Source organism: Musa acuminata, chromosome BXJ2-4 (assembly GCF_036884655.1).
Source record: "Musa acuminata AAA Group cultivar baxijiao chromosome BXJ2-4, Cavendish_Baxijiao_AAA, whole genome shotgun sequence".
NCBI lineage: Eukaryota > Viridiplantae > Streptophyta > Magnoliopsida > Zingiberales > Musaceae > Musa > Musa acuminata.
The window spans coordinates 43,541,536-43,568,640 of NC_088341.1; the positions used below are offsets into that span (position 1 = coordinate 43,541,536).

Here is a 27,105-nt window from a genome sequence, read left to right on the forward strand (position 1 = left end):
ATCCAATTGGACTGGCTAGGTGTCGGAGTAGTTAGGAGATTTGCCTGTGGCCAGTGTGACGGAGTAGGGAGGCGGAGACGAGACCGGCAAACTTTAGCGGAATGGCCGACTTTGTCACACAGTTGGCAAACGACCCGTCTCTGATGGCTCGGTAGGGCAGGACGCCAAGACGGATGATGGCTGGAGTCGCCACTTTGCGAGAAGGGATGACTAGGAGGATAGGAGGGGTGTTGCATGGAACTCACAGAATCAAGAGGCGTAGTAGCCAAACCTTGGGTGATGTTCGGTGAGTACCGAGCATTCTTCCGTTTAGACTTGTGACTGACTTGAGCTGTGACAGTTGATCCAGGCAGTTTGTCCGCACGCTTCAAAGACATCTCGTAGTCAGTCAACTTATCATAGAGATCTTCAAAAGAGATTGGCGAGTCGTGTGCCCGAATTGCAGCAGCCAATTCTTTGTAGTCGGTGTCGAGACCATTGAGGGTATGAATGACAACCTCTTCATCACATAGGGAATGACCTATCAAGGCCAAGTCATCGATGATAACCTTGATAAGTTGTAAATAATCAGAGATAGTACTTCCCTCTTGTTTTGTCTCCATAAGCTTGGATAGAAGACTGAGCTTGCGAGTACGCGAATGATTTGCCAGGGTGGTTTGCAGTTTAGACCATGCATCGGCAGCTGTCACACATGAAGATATCAAGGGAGCAACGGATCCAGCAACTGAAGCTTGAATGGCTTGGAGAATGAGACGATCTTGACGTAGCCATAGTTTGTGAGCTGGATTGGGTACTGGATTAGGATCACCGGGGATGTTGAGCATGGCCGGAGGACAACTGAAAGAACCATCAACGTAACCTAACAAATCATATCCAAATAAAAGATTAGAGAATTGAGCTCGCCAGGACGCATAGTTGCCACCCTTTGATAACTTAAAGGGGATTAGCGTGGCGGCATTGATGGAGATAAGCCCTGTAGAAGAACAAGAAGTGGGAGTCCCTACAGGAACTGAAACATCAGAAGAAGTGAACGAAGACATTTTCCTTCTTTTTTTTTTTTTTTTTTTTTTTTTTTTTTTTTTTTTTTTTGTAGAAGAAGGCAGCGAACCTTGTGTGATACTCAGGTCACACAAGGTGGAGAATGAGGGAGGGGGCTGCTGCTATAGATTGCTTGCTGTAGCAGATTGAGCAATCTACAACAGTGCCAAAAAGCTGCCGGCAGCTGCTGTGGATTGCTGCTTGCTGCTGCAGATTGTAGGGACTGCAGTTCGCCGGGAGATTACCGCAAAAATCTGCAGCAGTACTCAAGGAAACTGCAGTGAGAGAAATCTGTAGCAATTAGGTGTATAGAGAAAAGCGGCAATGAAAGCTGCTGCGATAGAGGAAGGAAGATGCAGCGGTTGCGGCTGCTGCTGGCCGGGAAGTGGCTGCGACAGCGAAGGAGGAAGACGCGAGAAAGACACCGTCGTTCGCCGTTGTCGCTATGGAGGAGGAAGACACCGCCGTTGAGGAGGCGCCGTTGTGTAGAGGGAAACGGCAACGAAAGCTGCTGCGGTAGAGGAAGATGCAGCAGTTGCGACAGCTACTGGCCGGAGAAGTGCAGGAGGCGGCTGCTGCGATAGAGGAAGATGCAGCAGTTGCGACTGCTACTGGCCGGAGAAGTGCAGGAGGCGGCTGATGTCTTCTCTGGTGCTGCTCAACGTGGGGCTGAAGGACCACGTTGTCCTTCCGGCGAAGAAGAAGGAAGAGGAAGGTGCAGCAAATAGGAGAGGGAGCAAGGCCGGCGAAGAAAGGCAAGACCGGTTAGCACTGGCTCAAATAGGAGAGGGAGCAAGGCCGGCGAAGAAAGGCAAGACCGGTTAGCACTGGCTCTGAATCCGTGTCTTGGTGCTTCTTCAATGACTCCGCTTGAGGCAGCGTGCTACTGTGGCCGCTTGGCTAACACATGGCGATGCTGCTCTGATACCATGTTAAAATAAAGAGATAAATGAGTTGTAGAAGAAGAAGTTGAATGTTATTGACATATCCTCCGTCTTTATATACAGGTTAGAAGGAGAAGTTTCCTCAACGGGTTAGAGGATTTCCCTCAACAGAGTAGAGAGATTTCCTCAACAGTTAGGGAAATCTCATCTACTTATCAAGAACCCTTGGAAATCCTATGGGGTTTTGAAGTTCCAGAATATGGCTAAACTGAATCCTGAGTAGGAATTGTGCAAAAACTCATAGATGGAACACCAGTGCTCTATATAATCAATGTATATGACATTAATTCAGATGCCCTTTGACAATGCTATATGAATTTAAATACATGTTTCTTAACATATTCGGGAACGAAAACCATAGATAATTACCTCCCATCCACGAACAAAAATCATAGATCAAGAAACAAAGTTAGCAACTCCATGTGGATTGTCTTACAAAGATCAACGGACATCAACAACCGTCATACTATTACACCCTACACAGTTTAGCAATGAGAAAGACCTTCAAATCATAGTAAAGAACTATAATTCAGATGCGAAACGCGTAACTCAAGCAAATCAGCAGCAGACAAGGCTTTCAAATGCGCATACATACCCCAAGGTCCCACCAAAAACACAAACGAATCGGAAATCGTACTTCGATTGATCAACAGAAGATTTAGGGCTACCAAAATGGGCAACATAGTGGTTCAGAAACAAGGCGAAAGGGCAAAGTGAGCCTTACCACATCCCGCGATCCGATCGATGGCTACCTTCGATCGAGCATTGCAACTCCTCTTCCCTGCTTCTTTCGTCTTACTCTCCGTCCGCCTTTGCCGGATGTAGGAAACGGACCTCGGTTCGCGATTTACACGGTTAGATCGAATTCGAGTTTGATTTGCAATCTTGTGACCCGCTTGTTCCCGAATGATTGCACCGACTCTTGTTTGGACATGGCGAGTGTTGCGATCCACCGCTCCACGTTCTCCCATTATGTTTGACGCAGACATAATAATCTCCGTGATGAATTCTCCAAGGCCATCTATCATTATATGGTTATGAAACCATGATACTAGTAATAACGGAAAGAAACATAGTAAAGATCATAACACGCAATAATATTTGACATGATAGATTGACTGGTCCGACCAATGTGCCAGTCGCATTATGCTTGGTCGGATCGCCGCTCGGTGGAGTCACGTCGAGAGGAAGGAGATGAGATGTACCAAAATCCATATTAATGGATCCATTTAAGTCGGCGGCATCGGTCATAATTGATATATAATATTTCCATTTATTATAAATATCGAATCAGGACAGTATAAATAAGAATCGTTTACGGCTGTACTATGTCGGGATACTTAGTAACAATTCTGGTAGGTGGGAATTGGGCCCAACCATAATGAATTGAGTTCTTCGCCATTTCTCGAAGCTTTTGAGACCCCACGAGCATACAATAATGAGAAATAAATATCAGCTACCTGTGTCCCGTACCCGGAAAACTTATCCGCAAGTTGAACAGCAAGTAACTGTGGGCCCGGAGCCCTGAGGAAGCGTCGGCTGCTACCGCGTAGGTAAAAGACGTGGGAGAGAACCGTACGAACTGACTCCGAGAAAACGATGGTGTCCATCGAATGACCTCCCCACGAAGAAACACTGTTTCATGTCCAACAGCAGATCTCGTTGAAACGTGTCACCTTCCCGCCGGCTTCGGCTTGCGCGAACGCGCGCCCCACCACGTTGGGCTGCCCCTCCGACGGGAATCGGCGGTTACTTGGGGGATGGCATAACGGCGTCATTAAACGGGCACACGGAAGCTACGCCACCGGGAATGCCGACTTCCAAGTAACGGATTTGGACGTTACGTGAGGGTTCTGTGAACTGACGGAAACCGACACGTTATTGGGAGAATCCGACGTGGCGGTTTGGTGCGACCGGCCACCGACGGAGGATACCGGGGTGGACCGCCATAAATGGGAAGAGCTAGTGACGGCTTCTCGTCGGTGACAACAAAACCTCCTCCTCCGGTGCACATTCGTCTTCTATTCTGCATAATTTTTTCGCTGATTTGTTCTTGTTCTTCACGTTTTGTTGGCGTCAAGATCCGTCTTTTTCTCCTTCTTTCCTCCGGGAATCTCGACAAAAGCTGGTTTTTTTCCCTTCCTTGGTTCTGATTTCAGAGCTAAAGTTGGACTTTTGGGCACTTTACGAGCGTTACGGCGCTGTTGTGGTGGCTCCAGCGGGGAATCGGGTTTTGTCGTGGTGGTGATTGAAGTGACAAGGATTGGAATTGGGAATCACATCCAAGCTTTGATCTTTCTTGGAGGTTTGAAGATTGGAGCAGGAGGATCCATCCTGGTTCCCAGTTTTGGAGATTGCCCTTGCATGTCGGCCAAGTGTTGTTTGGTTAGAACCCCATGAAATAGCAGTGGCCGACGGCATCCACCCACCACAAGGAGATGGAGAAGGCCAGTGGTAAGCCCCAGCAGCCGCGGCTCCGCTTGCTCGCCACCCTTTGCGCCTTGTTCTGGATCATTATCTTTTATTTCCATTTCGCCGTGCTCCGTCGCAGTAGCCCGATGAGTCCGCCGGAGCAAACCCTTTCCTTCTCCTCCTCGTTCCCGTCCAATTCCCATCAACATTTTGTAGTAGACAGCACGCCTTCTAATGAATCGCGCGCATCGCATTCATCGAAATTGAAGCCCCCGATAGCATCGAAGCCATCGGACGCCCGTCGAGAGCCGCCGCATCATCCCCTTCCCTCCTCCTCGAATTCGTCCATTCCCAAACGACAACTCCCATCGCATTCATCGAAATCGATACCGCCGCCACTCGAATCGAAGCCATCGGATGCCCATCGATCGCCGCAGAAGACCTTCCCCTTCAACCGTGCCCTCCAGACGCTCGAGAACAAGAGCGACCCTTGCGGCGGGAGGTACATCTTCGTCCACGACCTCCCTCCGCGGTTCAACGACGACATGCTCAAGGACTGCAGAAAGCTGAGCCTTTGGACAAACATGTGCAAGTTCACCAGCAACGCCGGCCTCGGGCCGCCCCTGGAGAACGCAGAAGGCGTCTTCTCCAATACCGGGTGGTACGCCACCAACCAGTTCGCCGTGGACGTGATCTTCGGCAACCGAATGAAGCAGTACGAGTGCCTGACCAACGACTCGTCCATCGCCGCCGCAATCTTCGTGCCGTTCTACGCCGGCTTCGACATATCGCGGTACCTATGGGGGTACAACACCTCGGTGAGGGATGCAGCGTCCCTTGATTTGGTGGATTGGCTCATGAAGAGACCGGAGTGGAGTGTGATGGGCGGGAGAGACCATTTCTTGGTGGCCGGAAGAATCACCTGGGACTTCAGGAGATTGACGGATTCGGATTCCGACTGGGGCAGCAAGCTGCTGTTTTTGCCGGCTGCCAAGAACATGTCCATGCTGGTCGTGGAGTCGAGCCCATGGAACGCGAACGATTTCGCGATTCCATATCCCACTTACTTCCACCCTGCAAAGGATGCTGATGTTTTCGTCTGGCAGGAGCGGATGCGGAAGCTGGAGCGGAAGCATCTCTTCTCGTTTGCAGGGGCACCTCGCCACGACAACCCGAAATCTATCAGAGGGCAGATCATAGACCAGTGCAGGAAGTCCAAGGTCTGCAAGCTGCTGGAGTGTGACTTCGGAGAGAGCAAGTGCCACTCGCCTAGCAGCATAATGCAGATGTTTCAGAGCTCTTTGTTCTGCTTGCAACCTCAGGGTGATTCCTATACAAGAAGGTCCGCCTTCGACTCCATGTTGGCCGGTTGCATCCCCGTTTTCTTCCATCCTGGCTCGGCCTATGTACAGTACACTTGGCATCTTCCGAGGAACTACTCGACATACTCGGTGTTCATTCCAGAGGATGACGTTCGAAAGAGGAATGTAAGCATCGAAGAAAGACTAAAGCGAATTCCTCCAGCTGTTGTTAAGGTCATGAGGGAGAAGGTCATAAGTCTGATACCGGGGCTTATATATGCGGATCCTCGGTCTAGACTGGAGACTCTGAAGGACGCCTTTGATGTGTCTGTAGCGGCAATCGTCGACAAAGTAACCAAGCTAAGGAGGGACATAATGGAGGACAATGAGGACAAGGATTTTATCGAGGAGAACAGTTGGAAGTATGTTTTGTTGGAGGAAGGGCAGAGAACAGTTGGGGCACACGAGTGGGATCCATTCTTCTCCAAACCAAAGGATGGGAACAGTGATTCTGGTGGTTCTTCTGCTACGACTGCTAAGAATTCTTGGAGAAGCGAACAAAGGAATCAGTATTGACCTTCATGTGAGAGTCACCTGGATCAGAAGGCCAGCGCTTGAAACTGCTTGAGATATACATGAAGGCAGCACGCACTATGTGAATTGTTTGTCATCCATATAAGTGTGTTGAATGAGCTGCCTGCAGATTTCTAAGAACACCTGCTGAACCTGTTCTACGAGTATAGAAGGTAGCTGCAGAAATTATCTGCCATATTTATGTTTTGTGTTCCTGTCAGTGGTTCATTTGTTTGAGCTCTGCTTTTACATGTTCAACAAAGATAAGAATATCATGAATTTATTTCTTGTTATGGTGAGGAAGTCGTCATATTTGTTGAGCATGACCCCAAAGTTTGATCGGAGCAGAGATGAGGAGAGTTCTCTGGCTTCACTAGCTATAGTTTTGCATGTGTGCGCCGGCAATTACTGCTCTCGCTACCAGCTCATGGAACCCCCGTGCACGCCCGGCGGCTACGTCCGCGGCAATTCCCGCAGCTGCACCACCCAGGACTCTTCGGATTGCTGCAAAGAAGGCGAGCTGTACCCCCAGTACCAGTGTTCGCCGCCGATGACCGGAGACACGCCCGCCCACATGACCATCGCCAGCTTCGCGAAAGGCGGGGACGGCGGAGGCCCCGCGGAGTGCGACGGCCGCTACCACAGCGACGACCAGATGCTGGCGTCCTTGTCGACGGGATGGTACGACGACGGCAGCCGCTGCAACAGGAGCATCAGGATCAGCGGCAACGGCAGGTCTGTGCTGGCGAAGGTGGTCGACGAGTGCGACTCTGTTTACGGTTGCGAAGCCGACCAGAGTTACCCGCCGTGCTCCAACAACGTGATCGTTGCGTCTCCGGCCGTGCGGACGGCGTTGGCGATCCCGGAGGCCCAGGTTGGGGATTACGACGTTACCTGGTCTGATGCATGACGGGTGGCGCATGCAACCATCGGATAGATGCCTCATGTGCTGCTGCAGCACGCATGCAAGTGAATACTTCTCAATACTGCTTTGGTATTTATGTCACTGATCTATAGCTTGTATGTGTCAAACTCATGCATCCAAAGAGCATGAATTGAACAGATCATCACATCATTAACCATGAAATTTTAAGAAATATAGATTCTAATATAGTATAAGAAGTTACGATTATTTTACAATGCAATTTTTATGAAATTACAATTTAGTTCTCAAAATATTATAATTCAATTCATGAGATATTATGTATCTCTCGTTGCATATCATTGATCATTCCTTGGAACAATAGATATAAAACCAATCTTTGTCAGTCTTCCCTTTCGGTAATTTGCTTGCAGGCTTTTGTCTTTGTCTTGACACCTTTTACAAAAGGTTTGGATTGATTGTTGCTTGCCGTTCCCCTTCCTCTGTTCTATTTATGAATAAGCAAAGAATTTTACGCTTCTTTGTTAGTAAATATTTAGGTATTTCATAGAGAATTCACATCAATCGCATGAAGTAATTTCTAATTAATTCTCAAGGATGATGAAAGTCATAAATAGTTTCTAATTATTTTGTAAAGTTAATGGCGGTCATAATTAAGTTACAAATGTAGGGTGACAAGATAAAGGATATTAGAAGAATAGCCATCATTTTTTGTATATTAAGGGAGGCAATGATGAGATGATTAAAATTTACTAAGAATGATAGGATATTGTAGATATCTTATTATATATAGATAGGATATCATTTTTAAAATTTATTGTTTTTTATAGATATAATATTTTTTTTATTATTATTTGTGAGGATCGACGAGACGAAAGCGGATTGCATGTTCCTTTTCATCTTTGCACTTACCTCTAATTAATTACAATGTTGAGAATTTGTTAGGAGTGATAGAATGTGATAAATTATCATTATCTTAGGAGTTGGCCATCTCTTCTTAATCTGTAAGGTTGGCTTCTCTTGATAAAGAATTCTTAGAGAAGTGAAGTGAACAAAGGAAATCAGTCTGGACCTTATTGCGAGATCCACCTCCGTAAGAAGGCCAATCCATGAGACTGATTGATGATCGACATGAAGGCAGCACTCAATGTGATTTTTCTTTTATCATCCATGTAAGTGTGTGTGTTGACTGAGCTGCCTGCAGGATTTCTTAGAACACTACCTACTGGACCTTTTCTACAAGTACAGAAGGTAGCAGCAGATGTTATCTGCCATATTTATGTTTTGTGTTCCTGTTAGTGATTCATTTGTTTGAGCTCTGCTTCTTTCACATGATCATCAAAGATGAGAATATCTTTTGTTATGGTATACTCGAATCAGATTGTTTGATATGTTACATGGAAATGCAGATGGGGAACACTACAAGTGGATGAGTGATGACAACTAATGAAAAGCCAATCTAAACAGAGAGATGAATGATCAAAGAGAGGGACTTTATGTTCCTTCTCTATTAATTATGGCTTTGCAAGACTGAGTCATCATCCTGTAGATGTTGGTAGTAGCAAAAACAAAGTGAGGTATGGCCATCTTCCAACAATCTCTTCTGGAGATTTCTTCTGGTGCTTTCCATGAAGCTGCTCATGACTTTTCCTGGTAGAACTAATGCGACTTTCATTCCAGATCATCTGGAAAAAGGAAATACAACTGAACACTCATCGTAGCAATCAGAATGATTCGAATACTGGTTTGACATTGTGAAATCTGCATCACACAGCTGCTTATGGGAGATTAATAGATATTAGTAGGAAAGAAAAATAATCTCAGTGATCACTCACTGCCGTCACCGTTTCTGAGCCCAAACTTCGTTGGGCGTCTTCGAAGGAATGCCATCGTTGTGCGAGTCAAGTCAACCCATGGCTTTCTTCGACGCCGCGATTGTCGCTCAATAGCATCAGATAGAAACTTCGTGGTGACTTGCCGTCCTGATTACGCTAAGACCAGTTGTGTTCTCTTGCTAATATAAGCAGGCCATGGCTTCGATCCCTTGGACATGAAAGTTCTCCTCGGAACCAAAAAGAGAGCTTACCGTGAATGAGTTTGACGCCATGGCAATTCCTCCACCTTCTTTGCTCGTCCTGGTGTTGGTAGCACACGTTTGTCTTGGCAGCTACCTCCACTTCTCTTATGCCCAACAGTGCAGCCCAAACGGTCAGATCACCGGCGTCTCCGGGGACTGTAACACCGACAACAACGCCGACTGCTGCGTGAACGGCCAGATGTACGACACCTACAGCTGCTCGCCGACGGTGACGGGGGAAACGCAGGCGCACATGACCATCAACAGCTTCGCTGAAGGTGGAGACGGCGGTGGGCCTTCCAAGTGCGACGGAAGCTACCACAGCGACAACGAGCTCGTCGTCGCGCTCTCCACCGGATGGTACGACGGCGGCAGCCGCTGTTCGAAGAACATAAAGATCAACGCCAATGGCCAGACCATGCTGGCCAAGGTGGTGGACGAGTGCGATTCCTTGCACGGCTGTGACCAAGAGCACGCCTTCCAGCCGCCGTGTGCGCCCAACATAGTCGACGCATCTCGAGCAGTGTGGGAGGCTTTGGGGATCCCTGAATCGCAGATCGGAGACTACGACATCACTTGGTCTGATGAATGATATGAAAGCAGGTGGATTAGTATTCCAGTGCACCCCTAAGCATGTATTCATTCCTATGCCACAATCGTACGAATAAAGCAGCCGAACAAAGCTTGCTGTAAGCTAAATCTATGCAAGAATCTATGATGTGTCTCATAAATCTTATCATTTCAAGACCTTAATAATTAATACATTACTGTAATTAAAAAAAATATTTATCCTCTTTAAGAAACCTATTGAAGAAACTATTTTGAATTAAAGGAGTCTGGCACCAATTGAACCAAAAAGGTTGAGCGGAGCCACCCCACCCCGGCTTATTTGTCGAGCATCAGCTTCGCCCGAGGCGGAGTGCGACAGCAAGTACCGCAGCGATGACGAGACGGCAGCAGCCGATGCAACAAGAACATCAAGATCAACGCCAACGGGAGGACTGTGTTGGCGAAGGTCATCGACGAGTGCGACTCGGTGAACGGCTGCGACGCGGAGAATAGCTTCGAGCCGCCGTGCCGAAACGACGTCGTCACCGCGTCTGCGGCGGTGTGGAAGGCGTTGGCGATCCCCGAAGCCCAGATTGGATATTATGATGTCGCTTGGTCTGATGCATGACTTTGATGCGCAGAAGAATGTAAACATTGCTTGGAATTGATGGTTTGCAGGTTGCAAATCTGCATGACCTGAAACACCAGAGCATGGGTGACCGATTTCTGTGAATTCTAGTTATCGATCTGCAGCTTTCAATCGATAGTGCGGCGACACTGTTGGATGTCTCCGAAATCATTGTAACAAAGATAACCCATTAATTTATAAGCTTTTCCAAACAATGTTTGTAACGGAGGTAAAGTCAACCGACAGAAGTCAACTGGACAGACCAATGTTACAAGGAAATGCTTGTTCTGCTAATTACTTTGATGCGTCTGATGATGAGTTGAATGTATCTTAGACCAAGGAACAGAAAACTATGATGATATATGGAGATTTGAGTGGGTGGGACAAACTGGACATGGATAACAAGGGATTCATCATCCGACAACAATGTCACACGACTTCTTCGCACCTGCTCCCATACACACAGTTGCAGGGGGAGGTTGGAAAATGTGCAGCCAATGTGGAATGGGAGCAGTTATTTCTCATTCTTTTTGTTGAATCTTGCGTTAGCACAAGGAACCCTTGCGGCACTGGAGAGCCCCTGCCCCTGCAGTGATGGAAGCAACCATGGAGGAGGTCTTGGCCCCGAGGCTGGAGGCCCTTGAGTAGCTTGCGGAGGCACCAGCTCCCGAGGGGGTGAAGTAAGCACCATTCAGTAGCAGGTCCCCCTCTGATCTCCAATTCCAGCTCTTCCAAGTATCACTCGAAGTGGCCACTCTCTTAGTCACCTGCAAAACAGAGCTAACTCGTGGAATATTGTGGTTGATGCTGAAGGAACTCTTAGATCCATAATCGAGACTAATTTACCTCCTTGGCAAAAGGATCGGTAGGTGCAAGGTATCTGTTGCCTTGGCTGTTGATGGTCGGATTCGCACTTCCTCCAATGGCGTACATCTCCCAGTGAGTGTAATCGTTGTTCACCACATGGAAGTAACCATGCCTGCACCTGCAATTCGTCACGGTGGTAAAACTCGATAATAAACAGGACATCCGTAATCTAATGACTCGTGTGTAAGCCTACAACTCCGGTCCCCTGCAGAGATCTTAGGAGTACCTTGGCATTCTCTGAACGAGTCCTTCACCAAAATGGTTGAAGGCAATGGTCACCTGCATAGCCTTGTCCCTTTTGTAGGAATCACTGTGACCCAAAAGCATCACCTGTACAAGATTAATCTGTCACTCGAGCTCACAAAACACACGTAGCGTTCGTTACATGAGTTTCGTTAAGGAAGAGGGGAGATACCTCGTTGTGGTGGGTGAAGTAATTGTTGGAGATGGTGATGGCCGTGGAACCCATAACGGCATCGACGAGGCCGTCGGCGCAGTTGGACAGGGAGTTGTGGTCGACCCAGATGTGGCTGGAACCGAAGATGGAAATGGCGTCGCCGTCGGCCATGGTCCTCCAGCCGTAGTGGGAGGGGGAGCTGCGGACCATGGCGTTGCCGGTGGGCTTGCAGTCGTGGATGTGGAGGCCGTGGATGATGACGTTGGTGACGAACTGGATGGTGATGCAGGCGCCGTTGGCGATGTGGACGTTGGCGCCGCGGCCGTCGATGGTCTTGAAACCGTTCATGATGAGCTCCTGCTTGAGGGCGATGACCATGTCGCGCTTGAACACGATCCAGAGGGGCTCGTCCTGGATGACGGCGTAGCGGAGTGTGCCGGGGAGGGGGTTCACGGGGTCGTCGTCGCTGGGGTCGGTCACGTGGTAGAAGCGCCCGTTGCGGCCGCCGATGGCGCTGCGGCCGAACCCGATGCCGCAGTCGGCGAGGCGCTTCCGGCGGAGGTGCCACTTGGGGTCGCAGCGCCAACAGTCGTCGATGGGGTTTCCCGTAACGCATGTGGAAAGGTCGTCGAGCGAGCGGCGCGCCGTGCCGTTGCTGATCTGCCTGCTCAAACAACATTCATCATCGTGAAGAAGAATTAGTGCCACAACTACAATTGCAAGACCAATTGCAAATCGTAAAAAGAGAACATGATGATTGAGAAAGAAAGACGATGTTTAATCCCTCAAATTTGAACCACAATAAACCACAGACAGAGAGCGGTGGGGGTCTCCAGATCAACAAAACACGAAAAGGCTATACCTAAGTCAAACAATTGCTGATGCACGATCCTCGATGCGACACACCACCACCCACAAGTTTAAATGGGATCCACCTCGACGGCCATAACAACCATAGCTCGACTGGGGGTACCACTGGTTGTTACTCGATCGGATCGGCATGCGTTTGGTAACGGGCAGAAACACAGGATCGGAGAAGACGTGAGGGCAGAGAATAGGACGTGTCACGGCCCACACGCCCCAGTCCACGATGGTAATTCAATATACACAGCCAGCCAGGAATTGCCTTTGACCAACCGAAACAACTCATTTTGCAACCAGGAAAGGAATCCGACGTACTAGTAGTGTTCATAGGAATCAAGTCAGAAGCAACAGGAGATTGATCCGAGATTAATGTATGCGGCTCCAATTTGCTTCTTTGGTATACTTGTAATAACTGTAAAAAGAAGGCAACAAAGTGGTGGGCTTACATGTTCACTTTTGACGCTATAAATTCTGGGTCGTCCACCGCGCCAACCACCACGTCACTTTCGAACCTGGTTCACTTAGTGGACTCAACAGTCAGTCGCTGTAATCGTTCGTTCCACATTTCGGTCGAAGAGATGATAGAATTATTATTATTATTATTATTATTATTGTTATATATATATAAATTAAGAGATGACTGACCTCTGCGCCGTGGCGGAAGAGGTGTCGTTCTCCGCGGTTGCCGTCACGCTCCGCGGAGCCATTGCCGCAGCAGCTCCGACCCTGAAAGAGACTCGAAGACATTAGACGAACGTTTGAACTTTGGATCGAAGGTGAGATCACCGAATTCGCTTGAACTCCCAAACAGAGGAGCGAAGAGAAGGCAAAGGGTTTCCCACACGCCATAGCTCCTCACGATTCTTCCAAAAGACCAGCACAAATCGATGATCGGAAAATGTACCTCGAGGGGAACGATTCCCGGCCTCCCGTAGATAGGATCACGAAGAGACCGAGCAACACCAGCGACGACGACCTTCTCCGAAGCACCATCGCCATCAATGCCGTTGCCTCCGTAACCTCCCTTTCCTCTTCGCACGCAGATCGGTAGCTTTCTCTCTATTCGCTGTCAGTCCACAGGGAGGTATAGAAAGGTCAAGGGAAGGGAGGGAGTCCAACTGAAGCCGACGACGGAACCGCCATCTTATAGGGACGTTCCACTCTACTTCTACCCCACTCCCCAACTTAACGGGCGTCACCTTCGCTAACGGCGTGAGGGGGGCACCGACGACGACGACGGTGCGCGCAGCGTCAATTCGTGCGATTGACGCCCCAACTAATATTAACCGTTCGGTCCAACTGAGCTGGGGCCGGGGTGACACGTGTGATGGCGTACCAGCAGGAGCCGGTTGCTGCGGCACTAGTTACGAGCGCTAACTCACGGGTCGACTCGGTGCCATCTGGGCAACCAGAACAACCAAAGTGGACCGAGTTGACCGTGTCATCCGCTTGTCGTCTCTCTCGCTTTTAATATCGTGGTGTAGCAATGCTGCCAGTCTCCATAAATGGCGCAGCAAAGATGGGTTGCAGGGGAGGATATCGGCAACGAGAAATAGAAACCTTTTCGTCGAAGCTACCACCCTGCATTCATGCTTGAGTGCACCCAAAGGCTTCAATGGAATTATGGTGTTTGGCCAAGTTATAAGCATGGACCGGTTTGGATTTTGATTTGAGTTAAGATTTAATGTTCAGAATAATCGGTAGTGGTGTCAAAGCAAATTTTGCTCGTTTGATATAATTTTCACATCTGATATAGTCGTAATTATATTGATTTAATAAACATGATGAAATATTTTACTTCTTAATTGAGGAATCTCACGAGAAGTTTCATTTTTATTTGATACATCATCATCATCATCATCATCATCATCATCATCATCATCATCATCATCATCATCATCATCGGATCACTAAACTTTTAGATATCATTCCTTCGTGATGTCGTCAATTATATGAAAAAGGATAATGGCATATAATTAGCATGCATGAGGTGAGCTGGTAATATATGGTAACGACAACATCACAGAGCGCATCATACATGAGGGGTTCCGATAACTCTCACTGAATCGGACAACAGCCTCCTCCCGGTGGTGCCGTGCATGTCTGCTTATCTGGCGCCGGCTTATATTCACAAACAGTCGCAGTGCTTTCTAGAGTATTGATCGTACCAGCAGCTTATAAGCCTTGCTCCAGTAGGTTAGGAACTTCCAGAATCTATATATACTCATTAACGATCGATTAGAATGCATGCACCGTAAAAAACAATTAGGACAACTACTACCCATGCAAAAAATGCAACACTGACACGTATATAAACACTGTAGTTGAATGATGAGATCTAAGAAAAGGAACAATGAAGAATTGAGGGCTACGGTTGTTCGGCAAATCAACCGGAAACAGTACCTCGTGTTCATGTCATGCAGTGCGAGTCATGTAAAAGGAGAATTGCTTGGCCCGTTCGTATCGGTGCATATCATACTGTACCTTCAGTGCAAGATCACGGAAACATTTCTCCACATTTTCTCGTGTCTTTGCACTGCACTCGAGAAACAACTACCCATTTGTTTTCGCCAAGGCACTTGCTTCTTCCCTTGTCACCTTCCTATCACTCACCTTGTACGTATCTGCACAGAGCAGTGGTTAGGATCGCGATGGTGTGCATCGCAGCTCCACATAATGCAATGAGAAAGTCACAAAGAGAAATGATTGAGTCGTGGTTAAGTTACAGATAAAAGCAATCTTCATAAGGATGGCCGCAAGCTACGGCAATGATAAAGCAACGTAGATAATGGCATAAAACATGCAACTAGTTTAGAGGAATGAAACTTGATTTGGGGAACCATGAATGAAAACATAAAAGGGAGATGGGGTAACCCATGATTATTCCATGCGCGCATCGATGGTGATCTTTAGTGACCGTCCTATACCTCTGTTGTCCAGCTGCAAAAATAAGCAATCATTGTTGTTATTATTATTATATCGTAAAAAGGGCATGAATAAACGATCTTATCATACATCCATTGTGATCTTGAAATTGTCTAAAAATGAAAACAACAACCCTAGTCGCCATCTTCATATCTGGTTTACTTGTAAGTTTTACTTGGTACACCTTATATACTACTTTTTGGGCAATCCTCACAACAACTAAGAGATCAATTCGAAAAACATCGGAACTAGTTGAAGTAATGAACCTCCCATATGGGAAGACTCGTTACTTCAATTGAGATAATGAAAAATTATTTACCTCATTAAAATAAGCATAATATGGAGTCACTTCGGCGGACAAATCATAAGTGATAGCATGACGAGTGCATCGGAGGAACTCAACGAGCTTCAAATAAAGAGGAAGAAGAAATGATAGCAGATAAGATTTTTCTAACTGTCTGATGAAATCTTTCTACTATGTTAAAGAAAATCTTCTCTCTCTCTATAAATAGAGAGAGAAATGCAAGATAGTTTCTTCAGTAATTTTTATCTTTTATTCTCTTTTAACATGGTATCAGAACTATCGGGTGGTCCCCGAGCATATCACCATTCTAACATCTCGAAGTGGACCACCTTCCCGTCTAGATTCCACCATGTTCTTTTAACAAGTAGTGGAAGAACATGCATCAACCATGTTCTTCACAATTCAAACTGACCGGTGTCCCATATGGTAAGCTTCTGATACTCAGAAATTTTTATTTTAGATTTTTTTTCTCAAATAAGTCCTTTTTTTCTCAAACGGTGTTTCTAATTAAAAAAATAGAAAAAGCCAGCGATGATGAGGTGAGCACACCGAGGCTGGGGCGTTGGCCGCCCACGAAGTGAGAGATGAAGCTGGTCTTCCCCACCGACGAGTCCCCTATCAGCACTATCTTGAAGGCGTAATCGTAGCTCTCCGCCGACGACGAACCCATCTCTCGCCTCTTCTGTTGCTGATGCTATCGAGTAGGGAGGGAAGACAAGAAAACAATTAATCGCTTCTTCGATGTCTCTCCTCGACCACTCAGACTGCCGGTGGTGGTGGTGGGATTTATATTTATAGCTAAGCGGAGAGAGAAGAGAGATTGTCACTCGAACGAAAGCATGCGTGACATAGTGTCTGAGATCACTTCATGAGACCATTAGGATTGTTAGGGGCCAGTAACAGTTCTCCTCAACAAGATAAAAAGAAAGGCCCGGAGGAATCCTTGATGGTTTACCTATTTACGCTGTTGAGTTTGAGTGCTTAGCAATGTGTGAGCGGGTGAGAGCGTCAGCCAATTGCTCAGACAGCAAAAAGAAGGGCCATCTTTTTAGTGGCACATAGCATGCATGCATGAGCAAAGGATGTGCAAATTCCAAGTCATAGATCTACCGGCTGGTGGCACTATGTCCGCTCACGCAATACCCACGGACTCGCTTTCCATGCCCGAGAATGCCTATCTGCGATGCCCACCTGAGAAATGAAGAGTTCGTAAGCTGAATCGAACATGTGCAGAAAACAGAAGAACCTCATTTAAGGTTCCCACTTAATGTTCATCGTTCCGATCCGATTCCTCTTTGCTTAGCTTTTTGTCTCCAGAAACACCAACGTCTGCGGGCTTTGCATATTTTTGACAGTGTTCTACATGTTGAGGGGAAAACAACGACACTAAGAAACACAACATTGTTAAGCCAAGTATATAAAACATGTATATGATGTCTCGATCTAAACAAAAATATATCAAGCACAACACAGAAACCTGTCACCTTTCACTTTCTGTTCATAAGCAGAATGATCAGTGATCATTAGTTCTGCAGCTTCCTCATTCAGTGGGTTCAAAGGGTTTGGAGTCAAAAGAAATTGTGTAATGTAATTTTCGAACACGCTGAGAAGATCTGACAAGAGAGTTGCAGAAAGATTATCTTGAGAAACTATATGACAAACATATTATGGGCGGAAACAACAAGCAGCAAAGATCTTACCGATCATGGGGCTCCAATCTTCATGGAAAACATTCACACAAAGTTCACCGGACCTGAATGAAGTCCAAGAATTCCAACCTTGAGACTCAAAAGTGACAGGAAGTGGAAGGGTTACCAACAGAAGGGATCACTTGAAGACTCACTCGTCGTCTACATTAGGATGAAATATATTGTTAACAAAGTAAATTGATGGAGATTTAAAAGGGTATTCGTCTGGGAGTTCCACCCTAAGCTTCCACACACCTCCTTCATAAAGACCTGCCATGCTCGACAATCAGAAACGAGAAACACTCTTTATATCAAAAGCTAACAGACTAAAAGAATCGATGATGAGGCGATATATCAATCATCTCAAAACCAACAAGACATTAACTTCGTTTGTCGAAAGAAGAACCACAAAGAAAGCAGATCGAGGGGCAATAAAGGCCGCAGATGGTTTCTGACTCCCTGCATTACATCAAGAAAGTGAAAGATTGGTTCGATTCCATCTTTGCCCAAACAGTCGAATACCGGAAAGGAAGAATGAAAAGCCAAGAAAACCCGGGTTTGAGAGAAACTCAAAGGGAAAACGAGAGATCGACGTGTGTTAGATGGAATACTCTCTTTGGGGCCGTGCAGATAAACAAAGAACTTTTTCGAGTCATCGGTCTCCATCTCCACCTTGTAGTCTTTCATCATCCTACGCACCACACGAAACAGAAACAAGAATCAAGCAAGACCCCGTCGAAGTCATCGGGTGGAAGCCATTTTCCTCTTACAGTTTCGTGATGTCCTTCTGGCGGCGATTCGTCGTAGCCGACATTCCCGATCCTGCTTCCTTGTCCGGCTCCGACGTGGCCGAGAGGAAAGGGGAACGGGACTGGGGTGGGCGCTCTCGAAAGCTTCTTCTCTGTTCTCTGCTCTCTGCTCTGCAAGGGACGAAGATGAGGGACAAGGGCTTGGAAATGGGGGAGGGAGAAGAAGAAGGGCGCTCCCGCCCTGACGTCTTTGAATCACCAATCGTGCTCTAAACTCTCGACATCCCACCTTTTCTGATGTCATCTAACTGCCCTTCCAATTTCCCACAACCACCAATTTTCTTAGTTGGCAACCCTCATTTTTTATTTCATGACCCTTTTACTGTTGTTCATCCTTTAAAAATATTAAAATATAATTTTATTATTTATAATATATAAATTAACAAGTATATATTTATTTCCCATAATCTCTTATCTCATCGGTTGAAACTTTACTCAGTGCTCATGATTAGGAAGAGAAAAATAAAGGCATATTTATATAAGAATAATATTTTAAAATATTAAAAATTTTAAAATGAGATTATAAATAGTAAAATAATCATTAATCCAAGTCTTCTTATTTTATTTTCCTGTTATATATATATATATATATATATATATATATATAAATATATATAACAGGAAAATCCAATATGTCAATTTTTTAATATCTGTAGTATACCAAGGAATCACATTTGGATAGCGACAGATAAAAGTGTGGAGGAGTTGGAGACGGTGACGAGGTTAAAGAACATCAGTATCGTCAAAATGTTAAGATCAAAGAAATAAGAGGTTTTGATGACTATCTTTGAGGGATATTCTATTTGGCCGGCCGTGGCTTTTAGCTGCTTCACTGCGTAGTCTTCCTCAGCCAAGTAGAACTCTCTGTAGTATGATTCTGGAACTCATTGGCTTCAGTTGAAAATAAGACATCTTGCAGGTCCAATGCCAAACATCTCTAACACCTTGAAAATAAGACACCAACGTATCATATCTTGGGATATATATCGGACAATAAGAAAAGAAAATGGCAAACAAGTTCAGATATACAAGTTCATAACTAGGTTACATGGATATTCATGCACATTTTGATCCAGGATATTGCCTAGTGCAGAAAGAACCATCAGATTCAAGTAAAATTCACCATTATCATATCCAAATGCAATACCGTAATTGTCACAGATATATAAACTGCAAAACAAACTAAGCAAACAATTTGAACCGGGGAAAATAGAACTATAGTTAGTCGACCCATGCTGCTCAAGTATATCTTGATACAATAGAAACATAACTCTGTGGGGGTAATCTGATGTCTCCATAACAGGGGGACGTGACATGACTGTGGTACTCTCCGGTGAGGTCCAAACCAAGACAACTACCTGATTCCTGCCAACTAGCAGTGGAAGGACCATGAGAACATTCAATTGGTTTTTGTCTTGGTAACCTTCTTTTTCTGCCGCTTTGGAATGGAGTTCTTCATGCCCAAGAAAAAGAGCAGTGCACCAAAGAGAGCCAAATTCTGATACAAATTAGAAATAATCAGTACCACAACCAATCATACAAAATCTTGCTCCATAACAACGAAGATGTGTGAAAAGAAATTATGCAGGATATGCAAGAAAAACCTGATTAAACTTGCTGAATAGCTGCACAAATTCTGCCTTCTCAATATCATAGTTGTAGAAGTCATACACAATTGGGGTAATGAAAGCTAGGTAAACAAGCTGCACATGGATAAATGTTACAACTTTTACAAATGGTCATGGAACAAAATCAATTGCTACTACCAAAATGAAAATAATAGGAAACATCAACTATCAAGGAACACCACGCAGCAAATTTACAATTACTGCTAAAATGTTAGAAAGTGATGACACAAGGTTCTGATTAAGAATCATGATCATGATTAAGAATCATGATCATGAAGAAGCCGACAACCATAAGTATTGATATCTCGGCAATTTTAATCAAGATCAATGCTGCATGAGTTGAGCAAAGCAAACAGAGGCAAAATGGGTAACAACTCTTCAGCGGTTACTCAACTACACTTATCCATCAACTGGCAATTAAGTAAATATGAAAAACAAAACCAGGAGAGATTCAAGAAGAAACCAAAGCATTGAGACCTGCAGCAAAGTTCAAAATAGCTGTAAAGTTCAATATATTTTGAATGGTTATGGCCAGATTCGGGTTCCACTGTAAAAAACTCATTGGATAGATACTAAAACTCAAGGCTTGGTTGAATTCACTGGCAAAAAACTTATGCATTTCAGCCCAGAAGTCCATGAGCAAAATGCTTCATTTTCAGATAAAACATGTGACAATGGATATGTTTAAGCACACATAATTTTAAGCACACAAAAGAAAAAAGTTGCTTAAGATAATCAGTAGGCCAGCCAAAACACTCATATAAAACATGCGGCGATGTTATATTCAAGAAAACACAATTACCAGTAGATATGCTCCAAAAGAGCTGCTGAAGATAAACAGTAGGCCACCAAAACCTTTCAGAAAAATTGTACTAGCAATAACATGTCTCATCTGAGAAAAAAAAGAAGTGATTGTTTCAAGCAATATTTTTGACATATGATGTTTATTTGAAAGTAAATAAGAACCAAAAGAAAAGAAAAGATTGCTTTCTACTTCAACATGCGGAACTGCAATGCCAATACGTGAAGCAGTATGTTTCATGAAAAGGTTGAATTTTGGCTTGAGAGCCTTTGCTGCTGGTCCACCATTAACTCCAAATTCACTAAACCTGTAGGGAAATTATATATCAGTAGAAAGCATCAGGACATATGCGATGCATATTCAAGATGTCAGAAAATTAGATACAGTATTACTTGAGGCAAAACTATTCAGCAGAGGAATACTAATGATCAACAATGGTGAGAAAAACAGATAATGTGGTAAATATGTGCACGTATACACGAATACAGAAGTGTAAGTGTACATACATATATATAAACATATTAACAAACATCATACACATGTATAACTGCACAGCTAGATGATATATCTACATACAACTCATGTTAAATTTCATATATCATGCGCTTCTCGTGGTAGGTGTCAGATTATCCCTCTCAATCTCTCTGCCTCTTAGGAGACCAGTTTTAAAGTGACACTGCTTGCTGCTTATATTAATCAGAAAACCTTCCTTTCTGCAAAGGTTTTTAAATAGGAATGGCATGTCATGCCTTAATCCTTTTCCAGACAAGCTTGATGTACCAATAATGTTTCTAGTGCACGCGCATTAATGAAATTAGTACGCGGCAACTGCTGTGTGGAACATAGATAACAATCTAAATCAAATATATTACATGAAAGTAGTATTCATCTGCTAGCCTCATATAAGAAAAAAAAATCAAAAATTGATTGTAAATTTAACCAACAATTTGAGTTGATGAATTCATCATCTCAGCAATGATAATCCTTTTTTAGGGGATGATTTTGGCTATGAAATTTTGATACAGTAAACATTCCAGTACATCCTTACATTCATCAATAGGTGCAAAGGATCCACGTAGCCTACCCTAGATAGTTGGGACTATGACTTTGTTGTCATTGTATACGAGTACATCCACCAAAAAACAAGAATTTAACCCGAAAATGCAAATAAAAAATACATATAATACATATTTCTCGATTATTGTAGGAACAAGATACCAAATATCATAAAAGAATCAGATATCAGACCACTGAATACAAATAAAAGCATTATAGCAAAATAACCACCAGAAACAAAGATACACTTCAACCACGGGCATGCATCATCATCAAGAGAATTTATTTTTAGGGTAGGTTGATTCTTTCCTTAGCCTTTACTCTTCTTGAAATTTCTTCCTATGCGGGACCGTATTTAGAGTAACTTCTTTCTCATTTAAACTACCATAAATATTAAGGAAAACCATTCAGCTTAAATACTCCTGATTACCATTATGCCCTTGAACATGCTCACTAATCAAGATTGCAAACTCATAAGTAATCATTTTTCTTTTCCAGGTAATTAACGTTAAATTAAGTAATTCGAAAATGGCTATAATACATCACCTTCAACGACAAATTTTAAAAAATAATCAAGATTTAAACTTTCAACCAATGGAATAAATAAAACTGGACAAATCATGCCAATAGAGACCATTAATCAGCAGAAATCTCTAGGGAAGGGAGAAGGCATTTTTAAATCTAAACCGATTAAAATCCCACACAAGGGTTCAACAGTGATTAAAAAGAACCAACCTTCTTTATCAGCTTCAGCATACCAAACGTAAACAGATGAGAAACATTAGCAATCACGAGATCGAAGCACTGCCACCTACGCGAACAAAACTACAAAAATTCCAGCTCCGGGTACAATATGAGCTCATCAAAGCACGTAAACCCGATAAATCTAAGAAGAACAAACCAAATCCACCATTCCGTACGAGAAGAGTGCCCTAAACCCTAATTCAAACCCACAAAGTAAACAGCAAATCCGATCAGAGAATCGAAACATAAAAATCAGATGATCCAAGAAAAAAGACCAACTAGCAAGAGAAAGAGGCGGGACAGCAGATGGAGCGCAGAGCTTACTCCTGGTAGGCGGAGAGAAGGAAGACGGAGGCGAAGAGAACCCTCCCAAAGAAGGACACGAACCCCATCTACGCCGCGAAGCACGAAGAAGATCTCCGACTCAGGAGAGCGAGAGATCCGTCGCCCGCTCGGTCGCTCTCGCTCCGATCCGACGATTCTTGGAGACTCCACAAGGGATCGGAAGCTGAATGGGGGAAAGGAAGAACGACCCAATCCGCCCTTTCACTCACCCACTTAAAACGGATCGCCTAATTGTCTTCATTTAGGCATTTCCACATAATTCTTATTTCATTACGCTGACCACTGGGATCGCCCATCCTGGCCGTCCGATTCAGCTTATCAGTTCTGCTCTGAAAGCGAGAGTCCGTAGCCGTCAGATCATATGATCTACGGATGATGCAATTAGCGATCCCGTGGTGCTCTTGCGCAAGGTTTATCAGACGGTTGACATTGAGTGGTCCAACGAACGTGCGGCTTGGATTTATTGTGTTATTGGCAAAAGTGAGTTGCCTCGCGGTGTGATGCCACGTTTTAATAGGCGACAGATGAGGTGGTTGGTGAGCTTCAAATGTTGCAGCCTGCTACAGGTAACGCATTGATACTTTCGTAGAAATCGATGTGATGTAGTGATGATATATAAAACTCGGTTGTTGAGACAGTAGAATTGATTAGTACGTCTTCTATCGATGACGGGCGGCGGCGGTACCTCAACGGCGACTCGGTCCCCTACGCCGTGGCGGAGTAAGACGGCGCCGTCTTGTACGACCTCTGCGGCGGCCACGGGCGCGACATGGCGAGGCTCCTGTTCTTGGTTCCCAAGCTGGGAAGCTCGAGACCGACGCCAGGCCGGTCGTGGCCATGGATCTGCATCTCCTTCGTCCTCGGCCGAGACCAGATCAAAAGGCTAAAGCAACTGGTGGTGGCCAAGATCGAGGAAGGCAAGACCGAGTCGTTCCATTGCTCCACGATCGTCGTCTCGTACGCCTACGTGTGGCCGTGCCTGGTCCCAGCGCAGGGCGTTGACCGTGACAAGACTGCGCACTTGGCATTCGCCGTCGACTGCAGGGGACGGCTGAGTCTTCCGCTACACGCGGGGTACTTCGGGAGCTGCGTCGGTTCGTGCTACGTGGAGGTGGGGTCGGGCGATACCGCCGGAGGAGACGACGACGGGTTCCTGGCGGCCTGTGAGGCCACCGGGAGGACCATCGAGCGGCTAAAAGAGGGGTTGTTCGACGGCGCGGAGAGGTGGTTGGAGAAAATGTCGTATGTGCTGGCGAATCGAGCCATGAGCGTGGCAGGATCGCCAAAGTTGAAGGTGTACGGGGTTGATTTCGGGTGGGGGAGGCCACAGAAGGTAGAGATGGACCTCCATCAGGACCACCGGGGCAAAGAGCCCGGTGGGAGAAGAAGACAGGGTAGAGATCGGATTTGTGTTGCCCAAGAACGAGGGCATTGCATTTGGGACTCACTTCTCCTGGGTTGATCCTTTCCCAATCAAGATATTTTGTGACGAGAGCTTCAAGGAATGGTCACTGCGGTGCGATGCCAATAAAAGATGGATGTGATCGTAGAGACCGTATGACGATTGCTTGATGCGGTCCGTTTAGAGTTTAGTATAGGACAGCAGTGGGGTCGTTGCGGTCTATTCAATGATGCATAGGGCAGCAGTGGGGTCGTTATAGCGAAAGGGATGTATGACATGCAACTATAATCCTTTCTCGAATGATAATATATATATATATATATATATATATATATATATATATAAGTCAAAAAATCCAATTAAATAGAAAAAAATCAAGATAAAAATTTTAAAAAAAAGTTATAGCGAATTTCTCAAAAAAAATTATAAAATCTTGAACTACTCTTAGATTTGTGTCATGTAAATCTAAACACTTAAGACTTGGATGGATGTATATATATAAATGACATCTATTTATAAATATAAAATAATTTTAAATTAAGAAATTATTATTTCTAAAATTTTATATAATCAACTTATTAAAGAATAAGATAAAAGATAATAATCTAAAATCTTTTAAAATATATACTTTAAATATTATTACTCATTAAAATATAATTCTAAAGATAAGTCCTAACTTATTTGGAAGATCTTTAAATGATCATTTGGAGGGAGCTTCCTTAAAGATATCCATAACATGACCTCATGGCTCTTTAAAGTATAAAATTTTGAATAAAATAATATTTAATTTTAATATGCTTGGTTCTTTCATGATAAATTGGATTTACAATTAATTTTAAGACACCTTGTTTATCACACTATAAAATAGTTGTTTTGTTAATTTGATACTAAACGTTATCGATCAAATGCCTTAATCATATGTATTCTTAAACAACAAGTGAGGAAGCCTTGTATTTTACTTTGATCGTAGAAAAAGAAGATTAATGACTGTTTCTTAAGATACAAACAAAACCATATAAAAAGGCATAGCAAGAAATGGATCTATGATTATTCAAATCATCTCTCATATCAGCATCTCTATATATGTCCATCTTATTAAATAGTCCCAAATTAAGAATAAAATTCATATATTTTAAAAGTATCTTTTCTACAATAAGATGTGACTTCTTTATAGATTACATAAAATGACTTATAAGACCAATTGAAAAATAAAATATCTGATCTTATAATTGTTAAGTAGATGTGACGACTAAGAAAAACATGAAAACATTGATTATCATAAAGAACTTTATCACCGTTATAACTTAGCTTTATATTTGTACCTAAGTAGAGCCTTCTTTCGTTACTTTCAAACTTTTAAATAATTTTATTTGTATTAAACTAAGAAAAATATTAATCTCCCCTAAGACTTTCATTTCAAGCCGGAGAAAAATATCACCATGCAGCTTTAAAATCTCTATTGAAAAGTTTAATATTAAATCCACCGACTCGACTATTATAATTTATAAAAAAAATATATTATCTTATTCACTAAAAAGATCTTGAAATATAATTTATCATCTTTGTGGTTATGATATCATGTGAAGAAGAGAAAAGATCACGTACAAGAGCAATCATTTATAAAATAATAGCAATAATATATTATTAGCCTAAGATCAAACCAAATAAAAGAAGAACAAATCAAAACGAAAATAGAGAAAAAGTTATATTAAAATTTTCAAAAATAAAAAATATTTTACAAGATTTTTGAACTAGTTTTGAACTTGAGCCGTATGTGCCTAAATACTTAGATTTGAATGGATCTATACATATAAATATCATCTATTTATAGATATAAAATAATAATTTAAATCAAGAAACTTTTTATTATCTAACCAATTTTATTTAAATAAAATAAAATAATAAATAATCTAGAATCTAGAATCTTCTATCAGATATACTTTGAATCTTGACAGCGTATCCTCCACCCAAGATCCGGACGCCCCTCTCGGCCTCGCCATCGACTTCCTCTAAGCGCATGCACACACGTTCATTGCTTTGCTTGCTTTGTCTTCCCTCTTCAGCCCTTGCAATCGCTTCAACCCCAAGCGATCAAACTTCTCCTCTTCTGCTATCGAGGGCCGGTCGTCGGCGGGAGCCACCTGGTATGGAACTGCTTATGGCGATCGAAGAACCGGTAATACCTTAGAATACGTAGTTACAAAGCATATGCATCTTAAATCATCTAACGAGCATACGAGCTGTGCAGGTTAACTTTTTTGTTTTTTTGTAAGGCTGACGAGATAAGCTTTTTGGTCTTATCCTCTTTTTTTTTTTTTTTGTGTGTTTAGTCATAGGATTAATTTTTCATCTCAAAATCATTATTCTGATAAAAATTTTATATAATAATTTTTACTCACAGAATTAATAAGTTCTACTAGTAATTCTTTTTTACCATTTTTGAGTGCAAGAAGATGAGTGGTACGTGAGCTGGGTTCAGAACATCGTGAGACAGTTCGATCCATATCCAGTGCGGAAGTTAGAGCATTGAGAGGACCTTTCCATGAATTGTCCGATAAAAAAGACTACTATTAGTGCGTAGGTAAATATTTTAAAAGTCATAATTAATTTAAAGATTATTAATTAAAATTAAATATTTTGATAAGTTTGAATTAAGGATCTAATTTAGAGATTATTAATACTCTTATGCTATTCTTCGATAAATCTAAAAAGGGATAAAAGGAGAGTACTTCATGTTTATGTGACACAAGAATTTTATGCTTAAGTATGAGTTAATTTAATAGAGATATTTCATGTATTTATTTTTTTATAGATTTTTTTTCCTTGTAAGTAGATAAAAAAGTATTTTTTATTTATTGATCAAAAATTC

General features: G+C 43.6%; 7 protein-coding genes across 7 annotated transcripts; 4 read left to right on the plus strand and 3 right to left on the minus strand.

Annotated features, from left to right (window-relative positions):
- Positions 1-3,972: 3,972 nt before the first annotated feature.
- Positions 3,973-6,561, plus strand: LOC135611087 (xyloglucan galactosyltransferase KATAMARI1 homolog). Its single transcript, XM_065106389.1, has one exon. It carries the CDS (start codon positions 4,421-4,423, stop codon positions 6,269-6,271), a length of 1,851 nt encoding a protein of 616 aa, XP_064962461.1. The 5' UTR covers positions 3,973-4,420; the 3' UTR covers positions 6,272-6,561.
- On the plus strand, positions 6,519-7,371 carry LOC103982639 (putative ripening-related protein 1). The gene has a single exon (XM_065106390.1). It carries the CDS (start codon positions 6,519-6,521, stop codon positions 7,176-7,178), a length of 660 nt encoding a protein of 219 aa, XP_064962462.1. The 3' UTR covers positions 7,179-7,371.
- Positions 7,372-9,187: 1,816 nt separating this feature from the next.
- On the plus strand, positions 9,188-9,921 carry LOC135611088 (putative ripening-related protein 1). The gene has a single exon (XM_065106391.1). The coding sequence runs from the start codon at positions 9,257-9,259 to the stop codon at positions 9,818-9,820; it is 564 nt and encodes a 187-aa protein (XP_064962463.1). The 5' UTR covers positions 9,188-9,256; the 3' UTR covers positions 9,821-9,921.
- Positions 9,922-10,564: 643 nt separating this feature from the next.
- Positions 10,565-13,623, minus strand: LOC103982637 (probable pectate lyase 8). Its single transcript, XM_009399620.3, has 7 exons — positions 13,438-13,623; positions 13,179-13,259; positions 12,980-13,045; positions 11,688-12,333; positions 11,499-11,602; positions 11,252-11,390; positions 10,565-11,172 (listed from the first exon to the last, which is right to left on the minus strand). Exons 1-7 carry the CDS (start codon positions 13,530-13,532, stop codon positions 10,951-10,953), a joined length of 1,353 nt encoding a protein of 450 aa, XP_009397895.2. The 5' UTR covers positions 13,533-13,623; the 3' UTR covers positions 10,565-10,950.
- A 3,403-nt stretch (positions 13,624-17,026) lies between these two features.
- On the minus strand, positions 17,027-18,264 carry LOC135608818 (ubiquitin-conjugating enzyme E2 5-like). The gene is made up of 6 exons (XM_065101865.1): positions 18,221-18,264; positions 18,062-18,141; positions 17,606-17,720; positions 17,463-17,515; positions 17,247-17,375; positions 17,027-17,121 (listed from the first exon to the last, which is right to left on the minus strand). The coding sequence occupies exons 1-6, from the start codon at positions 18,262-18,264 to the stop codon at positions 17,027-17,029; spliced, it is 516 nt and encodes a 171-aa protein (XP_064957937.1).
- A 1,102-nt stretch (positions 18,265-19,366) lies between these two features.
- LOC103982636 (uncharacterized) lies at positions 19,367-23,073 on the minus strand. The gene is made up of 5 exons (XM_009399619.3): positions 22,814-23,073; positions 20,882-20,996; positions 20,690-20,779; positions 19,864-19,962; positions 19,367-19,757 (listed from the first exon to the last, which is right to left on the minus strand). The coding sequence occupies exons 1-5, from the start codon at positions 22,879-22,881 to the stop codon at positions 19,659-19,661; spliced, it is 471 nt and encodes a 156-aa protein (XP_009397894.1). The 5' UTR covers positions 22,882-23,073; the 3' UTR covers positions 19,367-19,658.
- A 530-nt stretch (positions 23,074-23,603) lies between these two features.
- Positions 23,604-24,296, plus strand: LOC103983400 (anthocyanin 5-aromatic acyltransferase-like). The gene has a single exon (XM_009400616.2). It carries the CDS (start codon positions 23,604-23,606, stop codon positions 24,294-24,296), a length of 693 nt encoding a protein of 230 aa, XP_009398891.2.
- The last annotated feature ends 2,809 nt before the right edge of the window (positions 24,297-27,105 follow it).